General features: G+C 34.3%; 1 protein-coding gene across 1 annotated transcript; it reads left to right on the top strand.

Moving 5' to 3' along the window:
• Positions 1-596: 596 nt before the first annotated feature.
• Positions 597-11877, top strand: LOC132151605 (suppressor of tumorigenicity 7 protein-like). The gene is made up of 15 exons (XM_059559820.1): positions 597-830; positions 2113-2195; positions 2313-2472; positions 2551-2605; positions 2727-2842; positions 2942-3020; positions 3780-3868; positions 3950-4050; positions 4327-4441; positions 4540-4612; positions 4711-4813; positions 8254-8404; positions 8593-8685; positions 9108-9247; positions 11677-11877. The coding sequence occupies exons 1-15, from the start codon at positions 662-664 to the stop codon at positions 11770-11772; spliced, it is 1623 nt and encodes a 540-aa protein (XP_059415803.1). The 5' UTR covers positions 597-661; the 3' UTR covers positions 11773-11877.
• The last annotated feature ends 482 nt before the right edge of the window (positions 11878-12359 follow it).

The raw sequence follows: 12359 nt of genomic DNA on the forward strand, positions 1-12359 counted from the left end.
GTTTTGTTTCAATTATGTATTTTGTTAACGTGTTCTACATAAGATATTATCATCACCATCATCATCAAATTATAATAAATTCTGAAATTGGTGCATTAAAAATAGAATTGTTAAATTTTGCATTTCTACATCCCTGCTCACTTTGCTAAAATATTTGTTTGGTTATGGCTATTAAGGAATATTTGAAAAACATTAAAAATATACTTTATACTCATGTACATCAGCCTAAGAAACGAGCCTTTTCGTTTCATACTTGATTTAATTGACTTTTTTGGCAAGTGTTAATGATTATCCCCTGAACTGATTACATTTTATTAGGGTTTGTTTTAACACGGGATAATCATGTATGCCAAATACTGAATTTGAATCCATTATTTGCGCTAACAACAGAAAATTATTAAATATGTGCATTGTATATATATACACTACTGAAATAGTGACAGTAGTATGTTAGAATGCAATTCTAAGCATATATTTCACGATTCACTAAAACAGTAGTATACACTCCATATCCTGCACATAAAGCTAGAATTCTATTCAGTCGTTCTAGAACTCTTGGGTTTAAATGAACAGGCGCTGCGCCCTCTGCTGGATAGCGTCGGTACAGCGCTCTCTCCTCCGCTATCCCACAATTCTAATGTTTACGGCTAGTCGGTGAAAGATGGCGGACAGCAGTGGCAGTAATCCTCAATCACCCGGTTTCACGGAGAAATTAAAATCGTGGCTTTACTGGTCGTGGACGTACATATGTACGCTTTGGTTCGCCATGGTCTTAACGATGGTTTACGTGTTGAGGAGCCCACTGAAGCTGCAGGAGACCGTCAACGCAGGTGTGTATTTATAATCAGCTTGGGGTTGTTTACAGCTCAACACAGGCTATCTTTCTGTTCATTGAAGGAAAAATTCACACAAATATAAAAGATTCTACAATTATTTATCTCGACTGCATGCAAACCCATCTGAGTTAATTTTTTTATGTTAAAGTCAGTGCTGGTCGGAGTTTTCCATGCAATGTCAATGAATGGTGACTGGAAATGTCAAGCGGCCAAAAAGAATCTAAATCGCCATTAAGTACCATAACAGTAGTCTTACGACTCATGCACTACATTACAAGTCGTTTGAATTCATACTGTATCAGAAATAGACATGCATTTCAATTCATTACTGATTAATTGAATGTAATGTTTACTATAGATAAAAGCAACTGACAAATGCAAGTCTGGAAAATTGTATTATTAAAATGCATTAAAGTTTGACAACAATCCACTGAAGCTTTAATCCTGTATCTCACAATTTTGACATTTTATTATAGGCATTACTATCCACATAGTAATGAATATAATGAAAACATTATTCAGAGGAGGAATTTATCAAGACAATGTGCTAGGACAACAAATAAAATGGAAATCTTTTTATGCAAGATATAGGTACGGTTTAATCATCATTAGTTTTATGCAAATAATTAAGTAACTTGTTGTCTCGTTTTATGTGTTGTGTTAAGAATAATGTTTTTTAAATAAAAATGGTATACATCATTTTTTTAATGCTTTGTTTTTAAGATCATACATAGACTTTATAAACAGATGTTGACTATGTATAAGTATGGAAAAATATTTTTTTGTGTAAATTAATGAACAAAACAGTCTTACACAAACAAAGCCTCTCTTCAATAACTTTGCTTCAAATATATATTATATGAAATATATTTCAGGTTTAAATTTTTTTAAGTACAGTGTGCATGTAAAGTTTGAGTAGAAGCATTATTCAGGAGTTGATTTTAAAATGAATTTTAATATAAATTAAAAATGAAATCATTTTATAACCATAATTATTCAAGATATGAGTTTAGTCCTTTTTTATATAAATTATTATTATTAGAATCTACTAAATACATCCTCACAAATAATAATAATATAATAATAATACTTATATATATATATATATATATATATATATATATATATAAATTGTTTAGCTTTTTTCCCCTGTGACTTTGAATTGCTGAAGCATTTTTCAAGATCAAGAGTAATGAATAGATATTGATTGATTTACAGGTGTTATATATAAGAATTATTCTAATTTTTGTCTTAATATATTGTTATTCTTCCACAGCATCTGTGTTTTTAAACACTCTTACGCCTAAATTCTATGTTGCGTTGACTGGAACCTCCTCGCTCATCTCAGGCCTCATATTGGTGAGTCTTTTTCTTGGCTTGGTGAATTGGTTGTAAAATAACTTAATTTAAATAATTAAATAATTAATAATTAAACTAAATTCCGTTTCAAAGCTGTGTAAAATCACACTGTTTCAGATATTTGAGTGGTGGTACTTCAGAAAGTATGGCACGTCCTTCATAGAGCAGGTGTCTGTCAGTCACTTGCGTCCCCTTCTGGGAGGAGCGGAGAACAGCAGCTCCACGGGCCTCTTCTCCTCAGTGAACGGCGATGCCGAGCCGAGAACCAACGTTGCAGGTTCTTGAAAAGTTACTGGCTACATTTTTATCTTCCTTAATATTATGAAGGATCAATATTATTTTCTCTTTCTTTCAGAATGTAAAGTGTGGAGAAACCCACTGAACCTGTTCAGAGGTGCAGAGTACAGCAGGTATATCGTTGGACGTTTCTTAAATGGTTTCAGTTCATTTCAATAAAATTAGATTTTTAAAGTTCGATAGACTTCCATTATTTTCAAAAATTCATATTCATTAGTGACCCTTTCATTCCAGGTACACTTGGGTGACAGGAAAAGAGCCCCTGACATACTACGACATGAATTTATCAGCACAAGATCATCAGACCTTCTTCTTGGGAGACACTCAGCAACTTAGACCAGAGGACTCTGGTTAGTTAGTCTCATGCTCTTTCACCTAAAAAAAAAAGTCTAGATTTACTCAGAACTGATGTTTTATCATGATTGGTATCTCTCTTGCTTGTTCTGCAGTAATGCAAAAGGCCTGGAGGGAGAGGAACCCACAGGCACGTATTCGAGCAGCTTACCAGGCAATTGAGCTGAACCGCGAGTGAGTTTCACACATACATACTTATAATTATATTACATTTACCCTCTTTAGACATGGCTCATCTGGTCGGATTTGACAGCGGAAACAATCCACTTAATAAACAGCAATAAAAATACATGAACTAGGCATTCAAAGTATGATGGTACCATTTTGCTTATTTGAATATTTATATTTAAAAAGCAATGCTCACTTAAATCTAAATTTTTTAAAACATAAAAAGTTAATCCAGTTAAATGTAATCTTTAGCAAATCTTAAAATAAATGTACCTTTTTTTTAATGTGCATTATAATGACGATGCCTAAATTCTCTTGTAATTTTAATTTTTAGTGTTATATTTTTAATTTATTTAAATACACAACTGCGTGAAATTTTAATAGAAGACATTTATTGTTATTTAATTACTGCCTTTCTGTGTCAGCCAGAACATGTATTTTATTTTTTTATTTTATCGTATATTACAATATTGGATATTTAATTATGTAATCTAATTTCCTCTGTTACTTAAAGATACTTTTAAAATATAATAATCATTTACTAACACTGTTAAATGTAATTTTGTGCATTATAATAGTGATGTCAGGTTTTATTATTTCTATATGTAACAGAATGTTATTGTAATATAAGCCTTGTATTGCTATTGACCATCACATAGAAATAATCACTGGCTTTTCTGACAGAATTTCATCATCAGTGCATCTCTTATGTTAACAACAAATGTACTTTTTCTGTCTCTCACACATATGACTCATTCATTGCAGATGTGCTGCAGCATATGTGCTCCTGGCCGAGGAGGAAGCCACAACCATCACAGAGGCTGAAAGGCTTTTCAAACAAGCGCTCAAAAGTGGTATGAAACTTTCACACTGTCACACATATAAGCTCAGCATACAGTAACTCACACTGTCAATCGTTCTCATTGCTTTCACAGCCGGCAAAGACACCAATCTTGTGGTCTACATCAAGCGCAGACTGGCCATGTGTGCAAGAAAACTGGGTCGCATCAAAGAAGCTGTAAAGATGATGAGAGATGTGAGCCAAGCAATATACTACCTACAAAGTTTAGTAGTTGTGGCTGATTATCTGATAGGACTTATGACTTGCCACATTGACTTTTATAGAAATTATTTTACAGTAAATTTGATTTAGATTTCTTCTTTTTGATTCTTGGCCAAACGGATGAGTCTAAATGATTTTCTGCCGCTTTCCACATTAGACAGAATTAATTTATTTTATTTTGTAAATGGCATCTTGTACTTGATTATGCTCTATTGTGTAATATTGTTATTTTCTTGCTTCTTTGTACAGTTAATGAAAGAATTCCCCTTATTGGGAATGTTAAATATTCATGAGAACCTTTTAGAAGCTTTATTAGAGCTGCAGGCCTATGCTGATGTACAAGCAGTCCTCGCAAAATATGACGGTAAGCTCATTCAGCTGTCAATCATGTTACATTACATTTCAGATAGGACTAGGAAGTGATGCCAGTATCATTTTATTAACTATATATTTCACCTTCAGATATCAGTTTGCCAAAATCAGCTACTATATGCTACACATCTGCCTTACTGAAAGCCAGAGCAGTGTCAGATAAGTAAGTCCAGTATTGAATAGTATATTACGGTATCATAGCATAGTTTATGTTTATGGATTATTTCTGTTGAATGAATCTATATGTGTGTCATGTGGCAGGTTTTCACCTGAAGCAGCGTCTAGACGAGGTCTCAGCACAGCAGAGATGAACGCAGTCGAGGCCATACACAGAGCTGTGGAGTTCAACCCACACGTACCAAAGGTTCAAAAGATTATTATGCTTTTTCACTTTTTCAACCTTAATTAGTCTGTAATGTTGCTGTTTGAATTTTAAAAAGATATGCAAAGTTATGAAGCTCAAAGTCCAATTCAAAAGGAGATATTTTATTTAACAGAAATCACTTTTCAGAAACTACAACAAACGATTCGTTTGGACTACAACGCATATTTTCCGGGATTTGTGATAACAAAAATATTGATGAATGTCGGAGACACGCTAGCTTTCCCAAGGCAGATGAACTTAGACTGGTTACAATCATCGGGTTTAAATCTCACTCAAATTGATTTGATATTGAAGCAATATTTACACTGAAGCTCGCAGGTGGCTATGGGAAGGGACGTAACTTTTCTAGACCAGGCGATGAATGCTGTCAATCCCAGCTTACCAATCACAGCACATTTCGTATTTCAGAAGGCAGGCCTTCATTTGGTACAGGAACTATTCCAGCTGTTCATGCCAGGATTGAAATTATTTTTTTAATGTTTTGGAAAGTAGTCACTAATGCTCACCAAGGTAGCATATTTTGTATTTTTTTTTTTTTTTACCAAAATACAGTAAAAACAATATCACTGCATAATATCAGTACTTTTTAAAATAACTGCTCTCTGTTTTAATATAATCTTAAATGTTGTGTTTTTTAACGTCATGGCAGAGATGAATTTTCAGTTTCATTACCCCAGTCTTCAGTGTCACATGATCTTTCAGAAATCATTCTAATATGCTGATTTACTGCACAAGAAACATTTCTTATTATTATCAGTGATGAAAACAGTTGTGCTGCTCAATATTTGTGAACATATTTTCAGGATTCTTTGTAACTTTATATTTTTATTTAAATGTATTTGAATCAGTTTAACACAACCTTGCTGAATAAAAGTATCAATTTCCTTAAAAAAAACTATAACAAAAAAAAGATTTGAACGATATGCAGTAGTATATATGCAATTGCCAGTAATGCTTCACCACGTGGAGCTCTGGAATTGCAACAGTAAAACAAAACTTTTGGCTTTTTATCTAAATTTCTGATATTCCAGTAATAATAATACAAAAATAAAACTATCAGTTTTAAGTGATCTAATCATGATGCATAATGCAAATATTTAAGTTACTTGGCCACACAGTTTTATCTTACTGTTATTCACGAGTACAGATATATTGTCATGACCAGGAGGTGATGCTGTTGAAGCACAGTGCAGTTCTCTGCACTAAACTGAAACTTTCTAACACAGATATCAGAAGTCTCAAGTAGATTTTCGTAAGCTTTGTTTAGGGTGAAAGTTGTATCACCTTTGATTTTCCTTTTGCACTTTATAGATGTTTTGACCCTCCTCATCTATTGCTTTCTTTGTACCTGGTTCTAGCTTGCCACTTTCCAAACACTAGATCAGACTTCAAAGTGCACTGCCTCTTCGCACCCAAACACACACAGTCTCAGACGAAGTATATTTATGTGCTGTATCAGACTACAAAGTGTACCTTTTTGAAATGTTCAACAAATATCAAAACACACACAAACATACACCTGGTCTTTCATATGCCAAATCTTTTTGACCCTAGGGCAAAAAGGATGATCCAGAATGAGCAAAGACCTACAATCGTATAGATTGTGTATTTTGTTTAACTTTTTGCAAAATGCTTTGATCACATTAGTAAAGATGTTATTTGTGTGGACTTGTAGAATTTGAGCAATGCGATAATAAAATGTTTTTATAAATTTTTACAGTAATATTTTACGCTATTATTATGTAAGCAAAAACTGTAATATTGTAAATTATTTAAATAATACAGTAAAAATATTTTACAATATTTTATTTTCTGTTTAATATATAATTATACATCAAATCTTATAAATGTAATTCTAAAATGTAATTTATTAATGTGATGACAAAACTTAATTTTCATTTTTGCTGCTAAATATTTTTGTATTTAGAATTTAGAATTCTTTTTTTTCAGGATTCTTTGTTGAATAGAAAGTTCAAAAGAGCAGGATTTTTAAAAATCTTTCGTAACATTGTAAAATTCTTTAGTTACCTTCGATTTAATGCATCCTTGCTGAATTAAAATAAATAAATAAGCTATCCCAAACCTTTGAATGGTAATGTATCTTTTTCACCCATACATACTATTAAGTGGTAATGTTAGTGTATATTATACAAAATAAAGTAGAATTATTTGGTAATAACCTTTATATTATAGCATTATAGCATTAACCTTTATATATACTTAACATTTATTTCATCTCATACATTTTCATATTAAATTTGACAGTCCAGAAAAATTACAATGCATGATGTCATCTGTCAGTGTACACATGTACCTCACCTTTGCATCTCCAAGACCACTGTAGTGTGACATCATCATTCATTGTCTGTAGGCTCAAGTGAAATGATATATGAGACTGACTGACAAAGAGGCTTATGGGAGTTCAGCAGGGGCTTAAAAGAAACCTCCACATAAAAGAGACCCATCACTGACACTTGATCTGCCATAAAAGAGGTGACCATGTGTGTGTGCAGACATGTTGCATAGGACAGCTACCTGTGGAATGTCAGCATGATCATAAAGCTAAATTACTCATGTCTGAACACTTATGTTTGTGTACATTTTGACATATCCACCGTGGTGATTGTTACAGAAAAATACAGAGATTTCTTCATAATTCAGAAGGTGCACATGACACCTTGTAGAGGAAATCAGTTGAATTGAGCTGTAATGTACAATAATCACAGCCAGGGATATTTGGGAAGGTTATCCTCTGGATAATACCATTTAATCCTGCTTTATTGCCCTCCACAACATTCACCCCGGGGCCTGGAGTCGGGGAGACTTTAAGTATACATGCTCAGTGTAAGCATAAAGCTCTCATATGTACACTCTAAGAAATGTCTGTAAAAATATGGCTCAATATACTGTGTTCTTATGAAGTATAGATTTTTCACAGGTGTTAATCTATATCTTGAATAATCATTGCATATTGTAGTGTTTTATGGTGGAAGGAAATGTCCGGAAAATGTCCTGGTAATTATCTGCCAGAACATTATCAATTTTTCTATGATATTTTTCCCCTTACAGTGTATGGGTAAACATCAGGGTCACATTTCACCCCAATATCAAGGGGAAAATAATACATTATATTTTGCATTAAGAAAAGAAAGTTTTTGAAAAAAAATTGAATGACCTTTTCGTCATTGTAACATTATTTACATGGCACATTTTCCTCTGTACTTCACATTACCATAATGCATTTTTTCATTTGATAGTTTTTATGTACGTATTTATTTTAATACCATTTTAGTAATGCATATTATAAATAATGTATTTATATAGTGAAAAATTATTTTTCATTTTCAGTAATGAAAGTAACTTTTCACATTTCTTTTCTCAGTTAAAAATGTAAATTAAAGTGTTTTGTGTCGTTGCAGTATTTATTAGAGATGAAGAGTCTGATTTTGCCACCTGAGCATATTTTGAAGAGGGGAGACAGTGAGGCGGTGGCGTACGCTTTCTTTCACCTGCAGCACTGGAAACGGGCAGAGGGGGCGCTCAACCTGCTACACTGCACATGGGAAGGCAGTATGTACAATGCACATCTTTTCTTTTTTACATGCCACCACATTCTTGTATAGAATGTGATGATTAATGTACTCATTTACCATGAAAATTACAAGGTACTTAAAAGCATGGAATGGTATTATCATCAAGCTGTTTACTGTAAATAATCTTACCTGAGCACATTTTACAACACTTTTTGACTCTTGTAGCTTTCCGGATTATTCCATACCCCCTTGAAAAGGGTCATCTCTTCTATCCTTACCCAGGATGCACAGAAACCGCAGACAGAGAGCTTCTGCCTTGTAAGCATACACTGTATATCTCTATATATCTGTTATATACAAATATTATCTGTTCATGTGTGGTCACATTAAGTAATTAAGTAGTTTCAGCAAAATTGCATGTGCCAGAAAGGTCCATTGTCAATAGTGTAGAGATGTATGAAGCACTGCTTACACAGAAGTCACTTTCTGTTGGTCAGCGTGGCAAATTCACATGACCAACCTGAACATGAGCAAAATCTGTGTAATGAACTATTTCACCCCATGCTAAACTCAGATTGCACACATTCCCATTGGAATGGCAGGATTTCGCCCCCAAAATTTTGTTGAGCAGGAGATGTGACAACAACATTTGCATAAGCAAATAGTGTTAAAAGTCAAGAGGTTTGAAAATGAAAAATAACAGGAAAATAGGGTATTTACTGACCTGTTTTTTCTTCCAGCGTTTCACGAGGTCTCAGTGTACCCGAAGAAGGAGCTTCCTTTCTTTATCCTCTTCACAGCGGGCCTGTGCTCGTTCTGTGCCATGTTGGCCATGCTCACACACCAGTTTCCAGAGCTTATGGGGGTCTTTGTCAAAGCCGTGAGTATCTGTATGCCTCATCGAACCCAAGAGTGTGTTTGTTTGTTTTTTTTTTGTTTTTTTTTTACTTTCATCTCATCCCTCTGTGCCCTAATTATTTATGATTTTTTTTGTTTAGAAGGGAAAGTACAGAATCACTGAGCTCCCAAGATAAACATTTCATTGTGTTGCAATTTAGAAAAGAAGTCTCAGTCAATGGCACTCTAGAGTCTAGACAGTACAATCTACGGCTCATTATGAGACCAATAACTGTCTGTAATTTTTTATTTAAAGGAACAATTTAGGCTGTGCATTACATTTTACCATGGGTCCATGGGTTACCATGAAGTTTTTTTTTTTTCTTGTAAAAAATTATTTATAGTTCAAGATTATTATTATTTATAATTTACATTTTAATTATATAAAAAAAATCCTAATAATAATTTATGTAAATTAATTATATTATATTATATTGTATTATAAGTATATATGTGTGTGTGGTAACATATTTACATTTACATTTATTCATTTAGCAGACGCTTTTATCCAAAGCGACTTACAAATGAGGACAATGGAAGCAATCAAAAACAACAAAAAGATCAATGATATTTAAGTGCTATAACCAGTCTCAGTTAGCTTAACACAGTACACCTAGCAAGGGTTTTTCAATAATATAATAAATAAAAAGAAAACAGATGGAATAGAAAAAGAATAGACCAAACTGGTGTTAGAGGGCTTTATATATACACACAATTGCATAATAAATGAAAAGAAAATAGAATACAAAAAGATTAGAAAGGTAGTTAGATTTTTTTTTAAGAATAGAATTAGAATAGTGAGTGCTAAAGTTAGAGGGTCAAATAAAGATGGAAGAGATGGGTTTTAAGCCGATTCTTGAAGATGGCTAAGGACTCAGCTGCTCGGATTGAGTTGGGGAGGTCATTCCACCAGGAGGGAACATTTAATTTAAAAGTCCGTAAAAGTGACTTTGTGCTTCTTTGGGATGGCACAATCAAGCGACGTTCACTTGCAGAACGTAAATACATAGAGGGCACATAAGTCTGAAGTAACAAATTTAGGTAAATGGGTGCAGAGCCAGTGGTCGTTTTGTAGGCAACATCAATGCCTTGAATTATACACAATTATATATTTTCTGGATAATTTTTAATATTATTTCATATACGTCTGACAACATTTAGCCCTCCCAAAGGCCAGGATGTGCATTTCGTGATGGTGCATTCTTCTCTTATTGTTGTTTACATTCATTTGGGTGAAATAATAGCGAGTGATTGATTTCAGAACAAGTTTGAGTTGTTGCACTAGACGCAATGGAAGGACCTTTCCTCCGACTTGCATTCAGAGTCACTCTTTTTCCGTTAATACTCCCTCGCTTGCTCGTGCACACACATGCATGCTTTGTTCCTCGTCCACTCTAAACATCTTGTTCTCCTTGGGGAACAATGCCCTAATTTGTAATTGCAATAAACTCCTGAATGTGAGGACATGCAGTCTCATCGGCCTTTATCTTTTTATCACCCTCGTTTGTCATGTTACAACATGTATTTACGTTAGCACTATCTGTTTCCTGGATCTACATTAAAATGGATACCTCTCCAGCTTCCGCTCTGCCCAGTTTTCCTCCCTCTCCGATGCACAGCCCCATGCTTCCTTTCCCATATTCCGTCATAAACATCTGTTCATCCGTGAAATGGATCGCTTCATAAACACATTAGAGGCTTTTTTTATGCTGGATTGAACTGTAGAGGTTTTCTTTCAAAGACATGTTTTCATGCCAGCTTCATAGTCCTGAAGTTTGTTGCCATCCAGAGTTTTTTCCCTCCTTGTTTGTGTCGGTCAGGACCTCCATGTAGTATCCCAGAGGGACAAACTCTGTCATACATAAGTCTAGCACTTCAGGCACTTTAAAGGCAACGTTCTGGCAGCTTGTGGCTCAGCCACTCTGGGGTGCATTTCTCAAAAGCATTATTAGCTAACTGTGGTCGCAAGTTCCACTGAACTCATGGTAATGATGGAACTTGCGACCATAGTTGCTTTTGGGAAACACAAAAACACTGCTTTCCGATTTAGTTTCTTTAGGTTGGACAAGCATTTCATATAGTTTTCCTCATGTCAACATCAGCTCACAGTGGCCCCAGTCATATTTCTGTTTAAATCCATAGTAATGTAATTTCACAAAACAATTGTATGGTAAAAAGGTTGTTTACTGTACTACAGGATTAAACTACTGCACATTCACTACCAGCGATTGGAAATTAAATCTCAAATATTTAAATATTTTAGTTAATATTCAATATGAATAATTGTCAATTATAAATATTTTAAATGATATGTTTCTTAAATGTCTTGAAGTCTTTGAGATTGAAGTTATTGGTTATTAGTTCAGATCCATCCAACTGTTTTCTCTCTCTCCTCTCTTTCTCTCTCTGCAGTTCTTCAGCACCCTCTTTGCACCACTGGGCTTTTTTGCAGACAAGATGGAGAATTTTATGCCCTCCTGCCTGTGGCATCAGCTTGCAAACGTCTGACGTACACACACAACTCACACATACTTGAAAACACTACTGTACTCGTAACGTGTAAGGTGCCGGTTAGCCGTCTGTACTGACAATAAAAATTTTTTGGCTCTTTGACGCAGCTTTGCTTCTCTTTTCCTACAGTATTTAATACCATCTAACATGGTTGAGTAGAACAGCAGTGTTGACTAAATGCCTGTTTCTCAACCTCTAATCCTGCTTAAATATGCCTGCTATGGCCGCAGGGAAGGTTGCCACGGTGATATAGTACTGTGCAATCACTGAAGAAAAAGACTGGCTTTCTATACCCTGAAGATTGGGTAGTAAATCATGTGTCTGTTTTTAGAAGACCTCACTAAAAAGTTCAGATCCACGGTCTGAGGGTGAGTTGGTTACAAAGATGAAACAATATGTTCACACAATACTATAACAGTCTTTATCATCATAGAAAAGACTGCAACGCGGTTGTGGTCATGAATGTCAATCAGTTTATATATGATTATGTGTGATTCTAGAAATGAGACAGACCTGGATGACATTTTTAAGGCCAGTTCACACCAAGGACTACAACTAAAGTTTCAATAATCATTCTGTTCACA

The sequence above is a fragment of the Carassius carassius genome, chromosome 10 (genome assembly GCF_963082965.1).
Source record: "Carassius carassius chromosome 10, fCarCar2.1, whole genome shotgun sequence".
NCBI lineage: Eukaryota > Metazoa > Chordata > Actinopteri > Cypriniformes > Cyprinidae > Carassius > Carassius carassius.